The sequence below is a fragment of the Carcharodon carcharias genome, chromosome 12, assembly GCF_017639515.1.
Source record: "Carcharodon carcharias isolate sCarCar2 chromosome 12, sCarCar2.pri, whole genome shotgun sequence".
In the NCBI taxonomy this organism is placed as follows: domain Eukaryota; kingdom Metazoa; phylum Chordata; class Chondrichthyes; order Lamniformes; family Lamnidae; genus Carcharodon; species Carcharodon carcharias.
This window is the reverse complement of record NC_054478.1, coordinates 113,683,961-113,707,692: the sequence shown is the minus strand read 5'-3', so window position 1 is coordinate 113,707,692 and position 23,732 is coordinate 113,683,961. Positions and strand designations below refer to the sequence as shown.

At 42.2% G+C, this 23,732-nt stretch overlaps 1 protein-coding gene across 1 annotated transcript in view; it reads left to right on the top strand.

Annotated features, from left to right (window-relative positions):
• The window catches only part of LOC121284854 (parathyroid hormone 2 receptor-like), a 205,272-nt gene that overhangs the window by 132,055 nt on the left and 49,485 nt on the right, over positions 1-23,732 (top strand). Inside the window, exons 9-10 of the mRNA XM_041200675.1 lie at positions 2,162-2,228; positions 17,497-17,591. Coding sequence (XP_041056609.1) covers positions 2,162-2,228; positions 17,497-17,591 — 162 coding nt within the window. The remainder of the gene's footprint in view (positions 1-2,161; positions 2,229-17,496; positions 17,592-23,732) is intronic.

Sequence of the window (23,732 nt, the reverse complement as noted above, 5' to 3'; positions counted from 1 at the left end):
ATGAAAGGTTGATGTGATCCATTTAGATCTGGTTTACATACATTGAGTTTCAATGTCCTCTATTGTCCAGGATGAAAGAGTCAGGTCAATTGGAATCCTGTAGTCCTTTTATATTGATCCATCCTTAAACAGAGGGATGTATGAATTCCCCAGATGGTTATGAATGTCTATATTTGATTAGGTATTCATTTGAAACTTAGGACTGTCTGAAGCGCAAATGCCAAAGATCACATGATTTGCAGGGGCCATTTTAATAATCTGTCCAGTTTTAATATGTAAAAGTATTCACAAAGTTCAAAATAAACTGGGACATGACACAATCCTCTTTAAAAAAAACTCAAGGAAACCTGTGTGTGTGTCTTTTGCAGTCACAGCAGTTAAACACTCACCGAATGGGCAAGCATGTATTTTTAAAAAGCCTGTTATGGTCAAGTGAGAAGTGGGAAAAGAGGGGAATCATTCCATCCTCTCCGCATCCGATCATAATATACACCAAAAACACAGAAATTAATCCACCAATTAAAACAATTAACTTGCAAATGTGACTATTTTGAAAATGTTGCCATTGAGATCAAGTACAAGGTAGCAATTCAATTAATGATCCCATGAAGCATGTTATACACTTCTAATAAAGCACATATACCCTTTAGAATATAACCATAGAAAGCTCCTAATTAACCTGCTGCTAATGACATTTAAGATCAAATTACTTGTGTTTCTCATTAACAGCTCTTCCTTTAAAATATTTAAACTGAGGTTTAAAATAAAAGTTTCTATGATATTAGCATAAGGGGACATTTTATACATTTCTCGAAATGTTAACCACTCAGTAAATGCGAACTACATTATCTCAAGAACGTACCTCAAAACTTTTCCTTATCCACTCCTTTCACTAAATAAGTTTAATATTGGTGTAATAGTTCTACCTCTAAGCGGTGTGAAATTTGCCAGAATGTGTCTTGTTTCCAACAGCTTCAATCAGTTATAAGCATACGAGCAACTACAACATGGGGCTACACCGAACGCACACGTTTTTTAGCAGGGTCCGTTTCAGCTGGGCGAATCATGGCAACGGACTGCCTATTAGCGGCAACTTGGCGGGAAATTAGCGGAGCGGTGGGGTTGGAGGGAGAGAGTCCATGTTAAATCGGAAGTCTTGTCTGGGATGTCATGTGGAGGAGGGATTATGCCGTGAACAAAAAGCCAGTAATGGCTGTAAATTTATGCTCTTAGTCTCTCTTTATTTCTTATATCAGACTCTAAAAAGTTGATGAAATACATGGAGCCAAAACACATACAGACGTTGCTACCTTCATAAGCAGAATCTACTGCTACATGTAGCCAAGGCCCCGATGTCAGCCCTCTGCCTTGTGCAGCCTCCTCAAACCTGCCATAAAACACTCTCAAACTTTTTTCCCATCCAATGCTTGAAAAATGCAGCGGGCAATGAAAAATTGCAAGCAATTGGCTCTTTAGTGAGATCAACAGTTTGTTAATTGGTAATTTCAAAATGGTGGGTAGGCACCCGATTTACACACCCGCTTTCCTTTCATAATACCTGAGACCAGCGTGATGATGTCGTACTGCCAACCCAACGACATCACGACACATTTTATGGGGCGATCTGCCTGCTTTATGCCTATTAAGTGCAACCCATGGATAATCCAGGGCACCATCGTCTACATAACCTGGCTGGATATCAGGAACATAGAGAGCCAGAAAAAAATGCTCTTATATTCTGTTAGATGTGAATCTGCACGGGGAAAAGAGGAACTCGTGCAATTTCAGACCCCAATTTGCCCACTGTATGTTAGCTGGGGGAACTGAGAGGAGGAAGAAATTGTGTGAGCTTTTTGTGGAAATTATATATGTTCGAATGAAAGGAGGAGGAAGATGGTTGAGGGTTACGTGATTGGGACAAGTGGACACCCTATCTTTTTCTCATTTATTCCTTACTCTCTATTGTTTCGATGCCTCAGATACTTCAATTCAACACTTGTTATATACTCTCCAGTTCAACTACAAGTAAGGGTGTGGTGACTAAAAGTCTAGTAAAAGCCTTTTGCTGGATAATGACGAGATCCAGGCGCCATCAGAAAATGAAACCAAGAATTAAAGTTTTGGTTGTATTAAAATAATTTTCTTTCATTCTGTGGCAAAGCTGCTGGGATCTGAACGTGGGCAACTATAATTGGATTTATCAAACACCAATTCTCATAGCTATTGTGGTGAGTGTATACTTCGAAGATTTCTTATTATAGCTTTGACAGATCAGTAGAGACAGAATTTGCCAGAGTAAAATAGCTAAATATTTAAATTAGCAAAAGAGATTTATTTTGAAGTTTTGCATAGAAATAATTCAAAGCTAGAAATAAAGTTTGTGTATCAGGAAACAAGAAGCATTTTGTTTTGTTTTGGTTTAGCACTGTATGGTGTAGCAGAGTACAAAATAGTTAATTGTTAAGGTTTCCTGATAAGGAATGTACTGAAATATGCTCTACGAAGCACAAAACGTAATAAACGTGTAACAGGTCATGGTGCCTTATTACAGGAGTGAAGGAATAAATCTGATGAAGAAAGAACAACATAATTGAACACATACTAAGCATGAACAATATTTTCAACAAGCTTATTATTGTTGAATTCATACCTCTATTTTTCTGCAATAAGAATTTCACAAACTTTCTGGCAAAGACATTCATTTGACATGTTTAATTTATCTAAGTTGTTTCTTGGCACTTGCTACCTTAACCATCCAAAATTGTGATAAACTGTTATTCTACATTGTTCTGTAAAAAATGATGAAATGTACTGTGATTTTTTTTAAAAACAATTGCTTTTTGATTTCTGAATTCTACTGCAAGATGTAATGTAAGTTGCTTGTATGTATCAGCACCTCATTGTGCTGGTGCAAAGAGGTGATGATAAAGTAGCACATTGTAGCAATTATGTTTGCTTTTCTACCTCACTAAAGTGGTTCTTGAATCTGAATTTAACATTCCTTCTATGCAATACTATTTGGGGGTTTCCATAGCAATAAGCCACTTTTGAAACCAGTCACTTGCAGTTCTGAAGTGAGCATACAGATGTCTTTTTTTTTAAAAAAGCTGAAGGTATATCTGAAAACTTAAAGTTAGAGCAAATTTTAAAAATGAAGGAATACCAAGGAGCTTAGTTATATCATAAACTGCTCATTGTTATATGGGCTCATACCTACACACAAAATGGAAACTTCAGATGGGCAGAGATATGCTGCCTAGTACCCTCTGTGGATGGCTCTGATATTGACTCTGTCTTTCAAGACTTGGGCTAGATACCCTGAGCTTGCCCAAAAATTTACTCTAGGGGCTGGATTTTATGGCCACTGGGCATGTTTTCATGTTGGGGGGGCAGTGGGCATGTAAAATATGACTGAATATCCCACCCTGACTCAGTCCCCATAATACGGGGATGGGTAAGACACCCAGTAACCGGCCCGTCTTAGGCCTATTGAGGCCTTTAAGTGGCCAAATAATGCCCATTTAAGGACCTCCATCCACTGCCATGCTTGGCAGTGGAAGGCGGGCGAAAGTGGGAAGGTTTTTTCACCAAAGTTGGTGAAAGGGTGAGAAGGAAGGAGGGGTACATCCTTTTGGGGGAGGGTAGGGGCGCCTTGTACTCATCTGGGGCACCCCCCCCCCCCCAAGTTCAGACCTCTCCCCATTTTGTATTTCCGTGCCTGGCCTCCAAAACCCAATCCACGTCCTCCTTGCCCCCCCTCCTTATGGTGCCCAATCCCTTTCTGCCCAAAAAGACTGTGTCATACCTGGGTCCTGGATTGATCAATCATCTTTGAAGAGATGCTTGCAGAGCCAGCAGTGCCCATTACTGAGTTCTGGTGCTGCTGGATTGCAAGAGCCACTGGCCAGTCAGGTTGTCTGGCAGCTCTCGAGTGCAGGATTCCCCCTACTGGGGGGCAGAAGTCCCGCTCTCTGTTTGTTAAGACCACCTGCAGCATAATATCACTTCAGGGCAGCCTTTTTTAAAGTTGGTCGATTTATGAAGAGTGGGGTCAAGCATTCAGCCCCAGGATACTCATGACTGCTAATCACAGGCATAGAATCTGAGTTGAAAGCGATTTAGCAGCAGAAGCTGTATCAGCTCCAAATCCCTATTTTCTCCCCTCCCCCAACCATTCTTAGCTCCCCCAATACCCTCTCTGCCCAATTACAGAATTGTTACAGTGCAGAAGGAGGCCATTCGGCCTATCATGTCTGCACTGGCTCGCTGAGCATTTTAACTTAGTGCCAATCTCCTTCCTTTTCCCCGTAACCCTGCACACTGTTTCTATTTAGATAATCATCTAATGCCCTTTTGAATGCCTTAATTTAACTTCCCTCCATCACACTTCCTGGCAGTGCATTCCAAACTCTAACTACTCGCTGTGTGAAAAAGTTTTTTTCTCGCCTCGCATTTTCTTCTTGTGCCCTCTGGTTCTCGATCCACTTATAAGTGGGAACAGTTTCTCTCTATCTACTCTGTCCAAACCCCTCATGATTTTAAAAACTTCTACCGAGTCTCCTCTCAGCTTTCTCCTCTCCAAGGAAAACAGTCTCAACTTCTCCAATCTTTCCTCATAACTGAAGTGTCTCATCTCTGGAACAATTCTTGTGAACCTTTTCTGCACTTTCTCCAGTGCATTCACATCCTTCCTATTGTGTGGCACCCAGAACTGTACACAATACTCCAGCTGTGGTCTAACCAGTGTCTTATGTAAGTTCATACAACTTCCCTGCTCTTATACTCTATGCCCCTATTAATGAAGCCTAGAATACTGTATGCTTTAGAAACAGCTCTCTCTACCTGTCCTGCCACCTTTAATGATTTATGTACTTATACACCCAGGTGTCTCTGCTACTGCACACCCTTTAGAATAGTATATATACTGTCTTTCCATATTCTTTGTACCAAAGTATATCACCTCACACTTCTCCCCATTGAACTTCATCTGCCACCTATCTGCCCACTCCACCAATGTGTCAATGTCCTTTACTCTCTGTTTCTTATCCCTCAGCCAGTTCAATGAAGAGTGCAGGAGGGCATACCAGGAGCAGCACCAGGCATATCTAAAAATGAGGTGTCAACCTGGTGAAGATATAAAACGGGACCACTTGCGTGCTAACAGCATAAGCAGCAAGTAATAGACAGAGCTAAGCAATCCCACAATTAACGGATCAGATCTAAGCTTTGCAATCCTATCACATCCAGTCATGAATGGTGGTGGACAATTAAACAACTCAGTGTAGGAGGAGGCTCCACCAATATCCCCATCCTCGATGATGGACGAGCCCAGCACATCAGTGTAAAAGATAAGGCTGAAGCATTCGCAACAATCTTCAGCCAGAAGTGCTGAGTGGATGATCCACCTCGGCCTCCTCCAGAGGTTCCCAGTATCACAGATGGCAGTCTTCAGCAAATTCAATTCACTCCACGTGATATCAAGAAATGGCAGAAGACACTGGATACACAAAGGCTGTGGGCCCTAACAATATTCTGGCAATAGTACTGAAGACTTGTGCACCAGAACTTGCCGCACACCTAGCCAAGCTGTTCCAGTACAGCTACAACACTGGCATCTACCTGGCTATGCGGAAAATTGCCCTGGTATGTCCTGTATACAAAAAGCAGAACAAATCCAACCTGGCCAATTACCATCCCCATCAGTCTACTCTCCATCAGTCTACACTCCATCATCAGTAAAGTAATGGAAGGGTCATCAACAGTGTTATCAAGTAGCAATTGCTTAGCAATAACCTGCTCATTGATGCCCAGTTTGGGTTCCTCCAGGGCCACTCAATTCCTGACTTCATTACAGCCTTGGCTCAAACATGGACAAAAGAGCTGAACTGCCGATGTGAGGTGAGAGTGAAGGCAGCATTTGACCGAGTGTGGCATCAAGGAGCCCTAGCAAAATTGGAGTCGATGGGAATTGGGGGAAAACCCTCTGCTGGTTGGAGTCATACCTAGCACAAAGGAAGATGGCTGTGTTTGTTGGAGGTCAGTCATCTCTGCTCCAGGACATCACTGCAGGAGTTTCTCAGGGTAGTCGTCCTAGGCCCAACCATCTTCAGCTGCTTCCTCAAAGATCTTCCTTCCATCATAAGGTCAGAAGTGGGGATGCTCACTGATGATTGCACAATGTTCACCATTCGAGACTCCTCAGACACTGAAGCAGTCCATGTCCAAATGCAGCAATATCCAGGCTTGGGCTGACAGGAAGATATAGACGGGATGATCAAATGGGCAGATAGGTGGCAGATGGAATTTAACCCTGAGAAGTGTGAGGTGATACACTTTGGAAGGAGTAATTTGACAAGGAAGTGTTCAGTGAACGGCATGACAGTAGGAAGTTCTGAGGAACAAAGGGACCTTGGCGTGTGTGGCCATAGATCTCTGAAGGCAGAGGGGCATGTTAGTGGGGTGGTGAAAAAGGCATATGGGACACTTGCTTTTATCAATCGGGGCATAGATTACAAAAGTAGGGAGGTCATGTTGGAGTTGTATAGAACCTTGGTGAGGCCACAGCAGGAGTACTGTGTGCAGTTCTGGTCGCCACATTATAGGAAGGATGTGATTGCACTGGAGGGGGTACAGAGGAGATTCACCGGGATGTTGCCTGGGATGAAACATTTAAGTTGGGAAGAGAGGTTGGATAGATTTGGGTTGTTTTCGTTGGAGTAGAAAAGACTGAGAGGCGACCTGATCGAGGTGTACAAGATTATGAGGGGCATGGACAGGGTGGATAGGGAGCAGCTGTTCCCTAATTGAAGGGTCAGTCACAAAGGGACATAAGTTCAAGGTGAGGGGCAGGAGGTTTAGGGGGGATGTGAGGAAAAACCTTTTTACCCAGAGGATGGTGACGGTCTGGAATGCATTGCCTGGGAGGGTGGTGGAGGCGGATTGCCTCACATCCTTTAAAAGTACCTGGATGAACACTTGGCATGTCATAACGTTCAAGGCTATGGGCCAAGTGCTGGTAAATGGGATTAGGTAGCTAGGTCAGGTGTTCCTCAGGTGTTGGTGCAGACTCGATGGGCTGAAGGGCCTCTTCTGCACTGTGATCCTGTGATTCTGTGACACTGTGGCTACAAGGGCAGGTCAGAGGTTAGGAAACGTGTGACTAGTAACTTACCTCCTGACTCCTCAAAGCCTGTCCACCATCTACAAGGCACAAGTCAGGAATATGATGGAATGTTCCCCCCTTTTCTGGATGAGTGCAGCTCCTACAACACTGAAGAAGCTGGACACCTTCCAGAATAAAGTAGTCCACTTGATTGGCATATCCACAAACATTCACTCCCTCCACCGACGCTCAGTAGCAGCAGTGTGTTCATCTGCAAGATGCACTGCAGGAATTCACCAAGGCTCTTTAGACAGCACCTTCCAAACCCATGACCACTACCATTTAGAAGGACAAGGGCAGCACATAAATGGGAATACCACCACCTAGAAGTTCCCCTCCAAGTCACTCACCATCCTGACTTGGAAATATATTGGTGTTCCTTCACTGTCGATGGGTCAAAATCCTGGAACTCCCTTCCAAACAGCACTGTGGGTGCACCTACAGCACATGGACTGCAGCAGTTCAAGAAGGGAGCTCACCACCATCTCAAGGGCAACTAGGGATGAGAAATAAATGCTGGCCCAGCCGGCGAAGCCCACAATCCATGAATGAATAAATAATATATATTTTGTATCCACATTGCTACTGCCCCTTTTATTCCATGAATAAAACATGAGCAATAAAGTTATGAGTTGAATGGTGCCCCCTCCAACATTTGAAAATATACTAATATCTACCATCAATCCATAGATTTTTTTTTTACAACAATTGTGCTATGGCTGCCGTGGTAATACTAAATATACTTAAAAACTGGGGAATGCAGTGAAGAGACTGAGCCTCGCTAATTTTATTTTAATGTGTTTATTGTATGCAAGTGGAAGGCATTAATTGAGGATTAACTTGTGTTTTTATAAGTAGACGCAGACTAAAACTGTGGTTGTTGGGTTGAGTGGTGCAATCTTCTAATGTATGAACTCTATGGCCTGAATTTTTCAGTCATCGGGCATGCGCAATCGGCGGGCCTGGGAGCGGACGGATAATGGGCCATCGGCTGCAATTAGCCTCACCACGATTTCACGCTGGCTGGCCAATTAACGGCCAACTGAAATGCTCAGCACTGCCGGGAAGAGGGTGGGTGCCGACGTAACTAAGGGTGTGGGTGACCACTTCGAGAGAGCTCCCTGAAGGCAGATAGCTGCCCCAGGGAGCTGCAGACCTCTACAGATTATAGGACACGATAAAAATGCTGGAAAATATGTTGATGCAGCACAATCAAGCACCTGAAAGCGTACCTGATTTTAAAAAAACCAGGACCCAGATATCTCATTTTATTTCCCCTGCCTTAGATGGAGGTTTGAGCAAAAATGTGAATGCTGTCTGGAAGAATGGCTTGTCCGCCAACCATAAATGTGGACAGGCCATGTTAAAATCGCTTTTGATTGCATTGTTAATGGGCTTAGTTGCCTGCTTAAATGTTGGCGGGTACGCTTCCGACTGCCACGTGCCTGCCCAGCGAAATATTGCACAAGTGCGCATTGACGTTGGGATGCTCGCCCGACGTCAACTTGCGCTATTTCACATCTATTCGGGTTGGGCACACGCCTGCCCGTGGGGCATAAAACTCTGGCCTGTAATTAATGCTTATAAAAGCGTAGAATGATTGGCTCTAGTTCCTTCCTTCATCGAGTGGCTTTCTGGATTACCTATAAATCAGCTTTCTGCTAACTGACACAGACCTCATTTGGTTTAGGCACTGTGAAGGCCACATCATATCACAGCACATCTGGGGTTAACTTGAAACCAAGTAGAATGGATTTGCTGGTCCTGAAAGCAGTATTCTACACATGGGAAGGAAGAGGAGATGCAAAGAGAGATTTTAAGGCTGGGAGAGGCTTTTAGAGGACGTGATGAAATTGTGCAAAATTCTAAATTTATTTTTGCATTAAAGAAACTGCTATGAAAAAGTGCTGGGTGGATGAATGATTTTTATGTTTCAGTGTTAATTTTATTTCATCATACTCTTTCTTTGGAAAGTATGACAAGAAATAGAAGGATTCAAAGACTGATAAATAAGTTGTGAAGTGAATGCTCTTTCCATGGCCATGTGCATCTTGATGCCAGCTGATAGGGTAGTTATATTGAGGGATGGTTTTGTGGGCTCTGACAATCCAGAGAAGTATGAGGTAATGCATTTGGAGAAGTCTAAGAAGGCAGGGGAATCCACATAAATGGTAGGATATTGAGGAACAGAGGGATCTTGGCTTGCTTGTCCGAATGTGCCTAAAAGTAGCTGGACAGAAAGGTAAGGTAGTCAAGAAGGCATAAGGGATACCGGCCTTTATTAGTTGAGGCATGGAATCTAAGAGCTGGGAGTTATGTTGAAACTGTATAAAACACTAGTTAGGCCACAGCTTTAGTTCTGGTTCTGGTGTTTTCACTATCAGAAAGATGTGAATGTACTGCAGAAAAGATTTATGAGAATGCTGCCTGGACTGTTGGATTTTAGTTATGAGGAAAGCTTGGATTGGCTACAGTTGTTTTCTTGGAAAAAGGGAGACTGAGACAAAACCAAATTGAAATGTATAAAATTGAGGGGGCTAGACAGAGTGGATAGAAAGGCCCTGTTCCTCTTGGTCCGTAAGCAGGGGACATAGATTTAGGGTAAGATGTTTAGAGGGGATTCAAGGGAAAATCTTTTCACCAAGAGGGTGGTGGAAAATGTAGCATACCTTTAGTAGTAGTCGGTCGAATTCAAAAACAGGAATGTGGAACTCCTATATCTCTTCAAAGTTGGTAACCTTGAAGAAGCAAGAAACATCAGGAGAGCCCCAGGCTCAACATGGGACTACACCAGCCGTTTGTGAGTGAAGCAGACACTGTCAACAGAGTTCCAAGAGGTGAAGAACTACTTACATGAATTGCTTAATTGGGAACAGTGAGTAAATGTACAAAGGGACCACCTAGTCAGTAGTAAAGGGTGCAATTAGAACACAAAGAATAGGAGCAGGAGTAGACCACAGTTCCTCAAGCCTGCTCTGCCTTTCAATACAATCATGGCTGATCTTGGGCTTCAACTCAAATTTTTCCCACCTGCCCCCTGCCTCCCTCCCTATCCCTTAATCCCCTGAGAGACCAAAAATCTGTCTATTGCAGCCTTAAATATATTCAATAATAGAGCATTCACAACACTGGGGTAGAGAATTCCAAAGATTCACAACCATTTGAAGTAATTTCTCCTCATCTCAGTCCTAAATGATTGGCCTCTTTTCTTGAGCTTGTGCCTCTGTGTTTTATATCCCTGACCAGTGGAAACAATTTCTGTGTCTATCTTATCTAGCCCCTTCAGAAATTTGTAGATTTCAGTGAGATCGCCTCTCATTCTTCTAAATTCCAGAGAATATAAGCCCAGTTTACTCAGCCTCTTATCCTTCATCCCAGGGACCAATTTGGTGAACCTTCGCTGTGCCACCTCCAATGTGAATATATAATTTCTTAAATGTGGAGTCCAAACCACACACGGTATTTCAGATAAGGCCTTGCCAAAACCCCGTACAACTGTAGGAAGACTTCTTTATTCTTGTACTCCAATCCCTTTGCAGCAAAGGATAACATGTCATTTGTCTTCCTAATTGTATGCTGCAGCTGCATGCTAACTTTGTGTTCCGTGTACTAGCACACCCAAGTCCTTTTGGACATCAACATGTAGAGAAGTTTCTCACCTTTTAAAAAATATTCTGCTTTTTTACTCATATGAACAACGTGAATAACTTCACATTTCCCTGTAGTATACTCCATCTGCCAACTTGTTGCCCATTCACCTAACCTGTCTATATTTCTTTGCAGCCTCCCTGTGTCCTCCCCACAGCTTACCTTTCCAGCTAGCTTGGTATCATAAGCAAATCTAGATACATCACTCAGTGTCTTCCTTTTTAAATACTCCAAAAAGCTCTTTCTGGCTAGTTTACTTTCGTATTCTATTTTTCCCTTTTTATCAACTTTTTGATGGCTATTTGCTAGTTTCTCAAATGCTCCCAATCCTCGGGCTTGCTACTGCTGTTGCAACATTGTGAGCTTCTTCTTTTAATCTAATGCTATCCTTAACTTGCTGAGTAAGCCACAGATGGGTCCTTCTTGCTGAGTTTTTATTCTTCAATGGAATATATTTTTGTTGAAAGTTCTGAATTTTGTCATCCTTTACTATCAGGGCTACCTCACCTCCTTTGCAATTCTGTCTTTCCGAAATATTGTGTACCCTGGAATATTTATTTGCCAACCTTGATCACCTCGTAACCGTGTTTCTGTAATGGCGATTAGAGCTAAATCATTTACCTCTATTTGTGCCACTAGTTCATCTTCATCTATCTTATTGCGAATGCTTCTTACATTCAGATAAAGAAGCTTTAGTTTCATTTCTTTTTACTTCTATTGCCTGTAATGACCTTATTTGCGGATGTACAATATTTTTGTTAAAATCTGTCCCACCCTGTCGCACCCTGCTTGTCTTTCCCTACATCACTATATTGTTCAGATACCTTGACATTTCTCTTTGAATTGCTACATCTCCTCCCCCCACCCCATCATGGCTGTTAGCGATTTGGATTGGACCATTACAGGTCGATTCCAAGGAAGGCTTAAAAAAGGCTGAAAAATGCAATTGCAGCTATTATAGATAATCAAGGCATCGTAGTGCCGTTCGTGCCAAAACCGCTTCATGGCTGGGGCCTAAAAGAGTGCAATAGTATCACAGATCTGTAGTGCTATATAGTCCAGAAACAGGGTGTGGCAATAAAAAGTGCTGCAGGCAGCCAGATCTGCAATATGTTGAAACCTCGCTGCGGAGGAAAGCTTCTTCCAACCTAAAACATCACGGAAATCCTGTGAATGTCAGCAAGATCTTGGCAAAATTCCCCTGTATGAATTAGAAAGCAGCCAACATTCTTTGCAAGTCCACCTCTTTAAACAAGGACTAGACCTGTGGTTTCTTGATTTGGCTGTATCAGAACCAGATAAACAAGCAGTCAAAATTAGGATTGCTATTGGAAATGAAGAGCTCCATCGGCTGAATACCTCAGGTTTATCTGAAGATGATCAGAAAGACCCTAACAAAATATGAATCACATTAGAAGACCAACTGTGTGTGAAAGTCAACTTCAGGACACAACAATTGGAATTCATACCATATAGGCAGCAGTCAAGAGAATCAGTTGACCAATTTGTCAGTTGCTGCAGGGATTGCAACTTTTCCGAATCTGAGTTAACTGAAAGAATTAGAGAACTGGTAACAGCATCAACACAATTGAAGCTTTTCAGAAGGACCTTCTAGAAAAACCAAAATGCCTTGATATTGAAGCTTTACTAAAAGATGGCCATAAATAAAAAGCTATCCTTGAAGGCTGTCAAAGCTTGTGAACATTAGATGCAGCTCCAACCATTGGCACAGTCACGAAGATGCTGAAACTGAACATGCCATGTGGAAGATGTGGCCTTCTTCATCCACCAAGGAGCTGTCCAGCATACCAGGATCATTGTAAGGTTTCTGTTATTAAAGGGCATTGGGCACAACAATGTTTTTTAAAAGAAACAATTCAAAGGTTTGCCAAGAAGTCATAGTAAGCCACAACCAAGTAGGCAACATTCACGCCACACTGGCAGCAATGTAGAGCAAGCCAGGTATACAAACAAGTGCATATACAAAGTCACCAACAAAGCAGACACAATGGGAAATGGCAATGATCAAATTATGACGGATTGTGAACAAGCATTTGTATTCTAACCATTGCCAAGTCCATGGAAGCAATCACATCACTGGAAGCATTCGAAAGCATCAATATTATGTGCCCTAATTAAGAAGACTGGAAAGCACACACTGAAAACAGACACCAGGGTGAATGCCAACATCCTTGCCCTCAGAATACTGAAAGACATGTACCTCCAACATTGGAAGACAATGGTGCAACAGACTACAGCTAAGCTAATTGCATGTAATGGAGTTGCATTGGCATGATAACACTGAAATGTACCTATAGTCAAGTGGCATGGTTGTCACAGGTCTTTTATCTTATTGATACACAAGGTCCAGCTGTTATAGGTCTACCAGCATGCAGAGACCTCAAGCTTATTACTATTCATGGGATAAACTAGGTACCAGTGGAGATACCAGATATCAAGGACAACTTTGTATTGAGTTAGTCCTCGAATTGAAATCCACATACCCAGAGCAGTTTGATACAATCGGCAGTTTTAAAGGAGGTGCAGTCTTGCGCCAAAAGGAGGATGCAGTTCCATCCATAGACCCTCTGAGAACATGCAACAGTAATATCCAAGACAATCCAAAAGTCGACTTGGACAAAACAGAGCGGGAAGGTATTATCCACAAGGTTACTTCAGGCAGATTGCCGAACTGAACCAAGATTACAAATCTTTCATTAAATCTGCAAGTCAGTTTGCTAGATACAAAAGTCAAAGGTGTACAAGTTGACTTGATGAGTTTTGGACAACAAAAATTCCATCAATTGCAAGAAGAGACATCCAAAGACCCAGTACTCCAGGTACTTTGGAAAACCATATTAGAAGGTTGGCCTTATACAAGAAATTCAGGAAACCGTAAGGCCATTTTGGGCCTTCCAAGATGGGTTAGGACTATCCCGAAACAACATATTATTTAAGGGTAGACAGGTTCTAATACCTGAGTCACTATGACCAGACATTCTGACACAATTGCACCAAGCTCACATGGGCATTGAGCACACTTGACTTTTGGCGAACGTAACAGTGTCCTGACCAGGACTCAGCATGAAGTTTGGAGAAGATAGTGAGACAGTGTCAGGCACACCAGCCTAGCCAGCAAAGGGAGCCATTGATCCCTTACAAAAATCCATCACACCCCTGGATCACAATTGGTTTGGACCGATTTAATGTTTGAGGTGATAATTTTCTGTTTGTGACAGACTATTTTTCCAAGTTTCTGATAATTTGACAACTACACAATATGTCAAGTGCGGCCAATGCCAGTACACTGAGTGCCATTATCTGCCTTTGGTGGGGCCACAAGAAATAGTGTCAGGCAATGGTCTTCAGTACATGGGCAAGCCATTTCAAGATGTGTGCAAAGTGGGGCATTGATCATCTTACTCCCTCACTGCATAATCCTCAATCAAGTATCCTAGCTGAATGCATGGTTCATACTGTTAACTCCTTAATCAATAAGTGTTGAGAAATGACACAAGATTTACATGTCACAGTGTTACATCTCAGGGCAACACCACTGAGTGCAACTTTATTTTCACTAACTGAACTTTTGTTTGGGAGGCCAAGTTCAAACAACTCTTCCAAGCCACCAAATTTCCTGCTGTACGGGACGAGTTACTGGAAAAGTAAGAGAGGATGAGGGGTATGCATGACTGACATGCAGGTAAAGAATTACCAAGCTTGACCATTGGACAAAAAGTTTGAGTTCTACATCTGAATCTGGTCTCCAATTGAAATAGCTAAGATGTGTCGACAACCAAGATCATGTGTAATAGTGACACCACAGGAATGAAATTATGCAGAAATCAATGTCAACTCGGGAAGATTTCCAGTTATGCAATCATACTACAAACAGAATATTTTCAAAGGTGAGATCTGAGCATAGCATTGTGGAATATCATGGTGAAGACAGCCAGTGCAATGTTGTTGTGAAAAAAGAAACACACCTATGAATCAAGACTCAGAACAGTCAAGCATCTCAAGAAGTTTCACTGGAACCAGATCAGGTTGTATAAGCAAACCACCTTTGTGTTTAACAAACTCATAAACTTGCAAAGTTGTAAATTCACAATGCATGAACGTTTTATTGCAAAGTAAATTTTATCACTTTATTTATTATTAGTATATAGTCTCAACTTAAAGGGGAATGCTTTAGTATATCTTTAAGTGAGTATGTTCATAATCTCTATAAATCATCAGACACTATATGATGTCATATGCCACATGATACTGAGTTGACAAAACAAGAGCTCTCGAGAAATTTGTATTACACTACAGTAATCTTCAAATAAAAGAACTCACAGCGTAGTTTACCAGTCCTACCTGAATGATTGGTGAGTTTGTGTTGAAGGCAAGAAGGAAACACAACAGAGGGGACCTGGAACTCACTGCTTGAAATGGTGGGAGAAACAGAAAACCTCATAACATTTTAAGAAGGACCTGTAGGCTACGGCATTTCAATAATATGTCCAAGGCCAAGATCTGAAAAGTGGGATTAGGCTGGAGAGCTACTTGTCAGTCAGTGTTGACATGAATAGCCTCCTTCCAAGCTATAACTTTATATGATTTTATGATTCTTTGCACAATGAAGTCAGCTACAGTGGCATGAGTATTTTGCTGGATGTTAGCTTAGCATTCAGTGTCACACCTCTGCTTTTTACTCACATAAACTATGCAGAGTGGTGTTTAAATACTACCACTAGGACCTAAGATTAAGGCCTGCATTTTCATAGATGGAAGGGCTCTACATCTTAGCCAAAATGGTGCAGGAGCTGCAATTCCAGAAGTACCACATTCAAACCCATTCACCTATGCACCATTTTCACTGGGGTGGGGAGAAACTGGGGCAGGAGATATTTCACATATCCACGGTTCACAGAGGCAGATGTGCAGCTGCCTTCAAACCAAAGCAATTTTCATTACTGGGAATTCCAAAACACAGCTAGTGGGTTTTAACCATTAGAGGAAAAGGTCTGGACCTAGCGAGTTCTTTGAAGATGTGAGGTACTCCTTTTGGGAGAGGTCAGGTACCCCTTTTGGAGGAGCTCAGGTACCCCTTTTCAGATTGTTAAGAATAGGCATGGAAGTGCATTCTGTGGAACTGTCAACCTGTCTAGACATTTAAATCTCCAAGTCCTTTAAAGACTGCTTCCACAATTTATCATTGTCACAGGGGTAGAGATAGAGGAAGAGGGAGAGGGCTGTAAGTTCACAGCTTGATTGACAGCTCCCAGTGGTTATATAGAGATTAGCTGTCTTTGATGTGGGACTGTGAATACAAATGTTTGTTTTTATTAGAGATTAAGTATTTGAAGGAAATATTTGTTTTTGTATGGGGTTAAGTACTTCAAGGAATTTAAATGTTATCAATGAGAGCATTTTTTTTTGTTTAAATATAATGAAAGAAGTCTGCAATAGACACTTTGAACTTCACTTTATTTCACCTCAGCATGGGTTCTGCCCATGGTAGATATTAGGTTGGCATGGAGGTGTAAGGACAAAGGATGGTGGTTGAGTGGTCGTAGATTGGCATGAGTTGACACTAACTTGGTACAGGGACAATAAAGGTGCCTGGGGGATAGGTAGAGGGCTATAGGTTAGCATATGGGGGATGGGTAGAGGGCTATAGGTTGACATGGAAAGTATGAGTGGCCATGGGGGGTGGGTAGCAGGGCATAGGTTGGTATGGAGGGTATGAAGGACCATGGGAGTTTGTTGAGGGAAATTAGGTGGCCTGAGTTAGTATGGATGGGATATGGGGGCTGAGGGGGTATGAGGGGTGAGGGCTAGAGGACTTTTTTTGTCTTATATATTTTATTGTAATTGAGACAAGTTCCCACATATCGAAGCAGGGCTTTTAATCAGCTCACCGTGGCACCCAGCAACCCCCGTGGCTGCCTCCATACTGTTCAAAGGGGTGACGGGCCTGACTCCCATTAGCACCGAGTTGGGTTTGTGGAGATGGGAAGTTTCCTGACTCTGCCCTTCTGGTCCAGGAGTGAAAATTTGGCCCTCTGTGTCTTCAGTGCTGGGAATGAAACACTTGGCACCATGCACTGGTAGCAAACGTGCTCAAGTCAATTATAATTCTTGCCAATTGGATAGTAAAAGTCTGTCTCTTGTTCTTCAACTGCAAAATTGGAATTTGACTCAACCAATTTTTGCTGTTCTGTTTCCCACATTTGCTATTCTATAGCTGTCTGAATGAATGTGGCTAATACAGTGCAGCCTGTGTTAATACTGTCTAATTCAAGTTCTACGGCATGCTTACTAGCCTTATGGCTGGTAGAGAGGGTCCATGCCAACCTATAGAGAGGGTCCTATGTTCCCATCAGTCATGACTGAATTTGTATCCATTCTGCTAATCCACTGTACCATTCAATCTCTCACTTAAGCTGTTTTGAAGGAACTCGCCGCCAGTGTGCTCATAGCTACTGTAAATAGACCTGTGAATTTGTATCCTACAAATGTTGTACCATGGTTACAAAACAGGATAATGCTATCAGTAACAATGCATACTAATTTTGCTGCAAAAGATAATTAGTATGAATCAATGCACAAAGATAAAGGCTTCCCAACTACATAAGAAGGATGGATGGTCACAGTGTCAGCAAAATAATGACCTATTTCTGTCTCATATTTTTCAGGTAAATTTTATCTTGTTTATAAATATTGTTCGGGTTTTGGCTACCAAGCTTCGCGAAACAAATGCTGGGCGATATGATGCAAGAAAGCAGTACAGGTAACCTAATGCAGCAGCAACCTATTGTTAAACTTGCATGAATGTTGATTGTTTTATGTATATCACAGAATATTACAGTGCAAAAGGAGACCATTTGATCCATCTAGTCTGGGCTACTTTTTCTAAGGGCAATTCAGTTAGCCTCACTCCTCACTATTCCCATATCCTTGAATTTGTTCTCCTTCAAGTATTTATCTAATACCCTTTTCAAAGCTACCACTAAATTTGCTTTCACCAGCCTATCAGGCAGTGCATTTGAACCCTAACCACTCTATTATTTTGCCCCTGGCCCTTTGCTTATCACCTTAAATCTTATATTATCAAACCTTCAGCCATTGGAAACAGTTTCTCTTTACTCTATCTAAACTCTTCATGATTTTAAACATCTCTATCAAATATCCTCTTAATCTTCTCTGCTCAAAGGAGAAAAACACCAGTTTCTCCTTTCAATCCAGAACACAGGATTACATGCATGCTAAGAGCTAAGTGATTGCACAACTAACAAGTCAGATCAAAATGTTGCAGTCCTGCCACATCCAGTTGTGAATGGTGGACAATTAAATAACTAACCGAGGGAGGAAGCTCCATGAACATCCCCATCCTCAATGATGGAGCCCAGCATATGAATGAAAAATGCTGGCTGAAATGTTTGCAACAGTCTTCAGCCAAAAGTGTAAAGTGGATGATCTCTAACCCTATAATTCTACTCTGTAACTCCTTCATCCAGCGATCTCTGGCTTTGGCTGCTCTCCCTTTCCCCTTTGTGGGAATGTAGCTGGACTGTACCTGAACATCTTTTTAAAGGCCACATATTACTCCATTACATTTCTGCTTGCCAACTTGAGAGTTTGATGAACCCCTCCCTCAGTGAGAAAAAAGAAAAACCCAAAATTGAAAAAGTTTGATCTCAGGTGGGAAGGGTGGGCTGGGGGTTGCCTCCATTAGAAGCCCCCTTCTGACTATCTGACTGGGGCCCGGTGACCTCTGGACCTCCCTCCTCCTCTCCCCCACCAACCTATTCCCTGAGATGCCAATCACCACCCTGTCTTGTGACACCTGAGGCCTTCTTTAGCCCACTGCCACTTGCCTCTCTAGTTCCCAGCACTTAGCTCCAGCAGCTCTCCAAGATGGGGCTTCCTCCCAATGACAGGTGAGTAAGTCCCGCCTTCTGACAATCAAAACTCGTTAGAGCGTGAAATGGCATCGGGGCTGCTGGAGTCCGAGGGGATGTGTTCCCCGCCGACTCTTTGGATTTTGGAGGCCGAGCCCCTGCCATCCTCAAAATTTGGGTCTGTGTCTTCTGCCAGTTAAGTGTTTCAGTGAAATTCAAAGCAAGCTTGAGGAGCAGCACCTCATCTTTTGACTGGGCATGTTACAGCCTTCTGGACTCAACATTGAGTTCAACAATTTTAGATCATAACCTGCAGCATTTCAAGAAGGTGGCTCACCACCATCCGTCACCACCTTCTCAATGACAATTAGGGATGAGCAACAAATGCTGGCCTAGATGGCGCTGCCCAAATCCTGTCAGAGTTTTAAAAAAAATACCTCTGCCTCCATTTTGTTTGTGTTTTTTTATTGCTAGTTTATTTTATTTTCTCTAATTTCTTTCTTAATCTTTTTACTTTTTGTTTGGGTGGCTGCTACCCAACCATTCACATCCTCTCTAGTCACATCTTTTGCTTCTTTATTTGTCTCATTACCACTCCTGTTGGCTTTCCACCATGAAACCATTTGTCATCTAATCTCTCCACCCACCCCTTCAACAGATCTATCCTTTTGTTTTTCTTTCCACACTTCCCTCTCCCTCTTGCTCAAAACCCAATACATTTCTGAATTTTCTCAGTTCTGATGAAAGATCCTAGATCTAAAATGTTAACTCAGTTTCTCTCTCCACAGATGCTGCAGACCTGCTGCATTTCCAGCATTTTCTGTTTTTATTTCAGATTTCCAGTATCTGCAGTAATTTGTTTTTGTGTTAAACCTTATGATAATATGATCACAATAACCAAGATGCTCCACTCACCGCCTGTGCAACTCTCAACTTGACCCATTGCATTTGCCAGGGCCAAATCCAATACTTCCTTTGTCATTGCTGAGCAGGAAACATAGTGATCAAAAAAATTCTCCTGAACACACTTGAGAAATTCCTCCCTTTAACACAATCACTGCCCCATTCAGTACTGGGATAGTTAAAGTCTCCCATTATCACTATGCTAAAGTTTGTGCATCTCTCAGTAATTTCCCCAGCTCCTCCCCACTATTATAAACTACACTAAGTTTAGCTCCTCTCTTATTTGTTTCTTTGATCAACCAAATCGATTTTGTTGTTGACCCCTATGTTATATAATATTCTATTTTGTATTGAAATCAGGATAGATTGTATGACTTTGAAATGGGACATTATCCCATGACCTCCAACTCCACATTATTTTAGGACTATACTTGATCTTGACTGAACGTATGATCTTAAGTAAGGGATTGACGAATGTGTATTTGTTGATATATGAATAAAAGAAAAACTCAGCCCTATTTTACCAAAGTAATGGATATAATATGGAGCTCTGCAGAATGGTATGGATCCATTCTCACTCTGATAGCAAACCATCAGCGAAAGCTTAATTGGAGGGCAGGTAAAGAAATCTAGATTTTTTTAAGGAGCAACATTTAAAGAGAAGCCTCCTTTGTCGGCACTTTCCAAACCTACGACTGCAACCATCTAGACGGATAAGGGCAGCAGACATGGGAACACCATGTGGAAGTTCCCCTCCAAGCCACTCACCATGCTGACTTGGAAATATATCGCCATTCCTTCACTGGGTCAAAATCCTGGAACTCCCTTACTATCAGCACTGTGGATGTACTTACACCACATTGACTGCAGTGGTTCAAGAAGGCATCTCACCACCACTTTCTCAAGGGCAATTAGGGATGGGCAATAAATGCTGGCCTAGCCAACAATGCCCACTTCCCATGAATGAATAAAAAAAAACATTGATTGAAGCAGGAGAGCAGATATCTTGCCTTCCTCCTTTGGGGAAGCATGCGTGATGCCAATAGAATAGATAGAAAGTGAGACAGGGTCACCTGAATTTTTTTAAAGTAATGTCTTTATTAAAAAGTTACTTTCCAAACATTATAAAATTTGTAGGTGCTGTGCTGTGAAAAGTTCTGGTAATATTGTGACCCTGTAAGAAACACATTTAGCTTCTCAGTCTGCAGTGTCTTTTTGAGAGGATTATATCAACATCAATGCACTTGGTTCTGGGGCAGTAGTTTAGGGTTTTCCTTGGACTGTGGTTCATAATGGAGTGAAAAAGGTCCACTCTAAAGCAACTGAGGGAAGATTGTACAGGACCAGAAAGGATCACTCTGGTCAATTTAGAATGTCCCACCATTAAAAAAAAGTTGGTTAAATTTCAAACTAAAACACTAATTTTATTCATATTCTGTCCCATTTAAGAACTTCTAATTGTTTGACAGTTTTCTTATTCATTATTTTGTCTGCTTATTTCATGTTTGGTATATTTATTATTGTTATTCCTACTTCACCACTCATCTTTTTATCTAATTTTAGGTGCTTGATACATTTATTCTTTCTTCCTACTTTACTACATCCTTCGTCTCCCCTCTTCAAACACACATTTTTCATCATAACTTGAAGACTAGCATTGTTCTTTAATGGGATGTCATTGAGTTAATAATTTGTTAAAAGTCCACATCAGTCACCACTCAAATGTTCCTCTCATGTTTGAAATGTATTTAAAAGTACTTGCTATACTCCTGGTGTTTCCTGTGCTTGTGACAATTTCTGCATCCTGAGATTTCTCACACTTTGAAAGAAAAGGCAGGAATTTGCTTCAAAACATAACAGCATCTGAATGACGGACTTCATGATTAATTAATTCATGAAAATTGAGCAGCAATATGTGACGAGGTAGATGTGCTCCTTGAATTGTGAATCACCAAAAACTGCTGGATGATTTTCATCGTCCTGCTGTTAACTTCATGAAAATGACACCTCACCTCCCCGAGCTTTTCATGAAGTTGTTCTATTGCACATTAATTGCCTGGACTGCTTGCTGGCAGGGAGAGTTTAAATTTTTCGAAGTGTGTGCATTTCTATGGGGCAGAGCTGACTCCCCTCACTATTAGAGTCACATGTGATCTGATGTTACGACTGCACCTGTGCACCAGATATTCTTGCCAGGATTGATCGATAAGGAAAAAGACAGGTATTCAGAGCAGGGTGAGTATGGATAAGGGCCAAGATGCTGAAACAGAGGGGAGAAGGACATGGGTTTGATTGGGGGAGAGGGCAGGAGATCAGAGAGGGCAGAGGATGGGGTGTTGGAGTGGGCAGAGGATGGGGGAGTGGCATTGGTGAGGTGGAAGAATTCACTGGGGAGAGAATGTCACAAACTTATGGTGGAAAAGGTAAGTGATTTGCTGTTGAAGACAAAGGTCGTGAACACATGGTTGAGGAAGACCAAAGACAATAGCTTTGGTATTCTCTGTATTCCCTGAACTGGGGAGTGTGCATGCTTTGTATTCTCTGGACCCGGTCTGCACTGGAGTGCTGTGTCGGGCTGCATTAGTGTGCTTACGTTGGAGTTTGATGAATGAGGGAATTTTAATGTTTAATTTAAGGGTTAATTTCTATCTAAAGCCTAGTCTTTCTTTAATTTACCAATTAACTAAAAGTTGCTGTTTGAGTTGGGAGAACGAGTTTTACTCCAGCTTTAAATCGTGGGTTAGACAGGCTCTGCTTGCAGCTGCATCTAGTTAATTGGATAACTGGCTTAAACAGGATTTGATAAGTTACATTTAGAGAGCATAAAAAGGCCATCTAAAGTGCTGCCTTGTCTGCCCTGGAGAGTTGCTTTGGGCTGCATTAGAGTGCTTAAGTTGGAGCTTTGTGAGTGTGGGAGTTCTGTGAAGAGGAAGGAGGTGATCCTTTTATTTTCTACATTTCCTCAGAAAGCAGAGTGGTGGCCTTGGTAAGTAGGACCTGGTGAGTATTTCTACAGTCCTTAATATTCTCTGAATTAGAGGAAGTAAAAGCAAAGGAAGTAATTTAAGGGTAAGTCATGGCAAGGCAGCTCAGCCACATGGAATGCTCCTCCTGTGCGATGTGGAAAGTCAGGGACACTTCTAATGTCCAGGGTGACCACATGTGCAGGAAGTGTACAGCTACTCTAAGTCCGTACTTTGGAGCTGAAGCTGTGACTGGAGTCACTGTGGAGCACTGACAAGGCTGAAGTCTTCATGGATAGTACATAAAATGAGGTAGGCACACTGCAGGTAAAGAATGCACAGGCAGAAAGAGAATGGATGACTGCCAGACATAGTAAAAGCACCAGGTAGGCACAAGAGTCCCCTGGGTCCATCTCCCTCTAACAGATTTTCAGTTTTGGAAATTGGTGGGGAAGATGATTTCTCAGGAGAGTGCAGCAGATCCAAGTCTGTATTTCAGCTGGATGGCGGGGGGCAGAAAAAAAGAGTAGGAGAAAATAGTGATAGGATATTCTAGGGGGACAGTTAGATGTTTCTGTGGCTGCAGACATGACACATGGTGGTATGTTGCCTCCCTGGTGCCAGAGTCAAGGATGTTACTGAGTGGCTGCAGGACATTTTGATAGGGGAGGGTGAACAGCTAGAGGTCAAGGTCCATATCGGTACCAAAGACATAGGTGAAAAGAGGTCCTGAAAGCAGAATATAGGGAGCTAGGAAATAAATTAAAAAGCAGGACCTCAAAGGACCTCAGGATTACTCCCAGTGCCATGTGCTAGTGAGATCAGGAATAGGAGAATAGACCAGATGAACGTGTGGCTGGAGAGATGGTGTAGGAGGGAGGGATTTAGATTCCTGAGGCATGAAGACCGATTCTGGGGAAGCTGGGTCCTGTAAAGCTAGATGGGTTGCACCCCAGCAGGACCGGGACCATTATCCTCCCAGGTACTGTGCTGGTACTGTGGGGGGAGGGTTTAAACTATAATGGAAGGGGGGTGGGAACCTGAGTGGGGAGACACGAGAGAAAAATAAGGAATGAAAGACAGAAAAGTAGAAAGCAAAAGTGGGAGGCAGAGAAAACAAGGGCTAGCAGCAAATAGGGCCATAGTACAAAACATGTGTAAAAA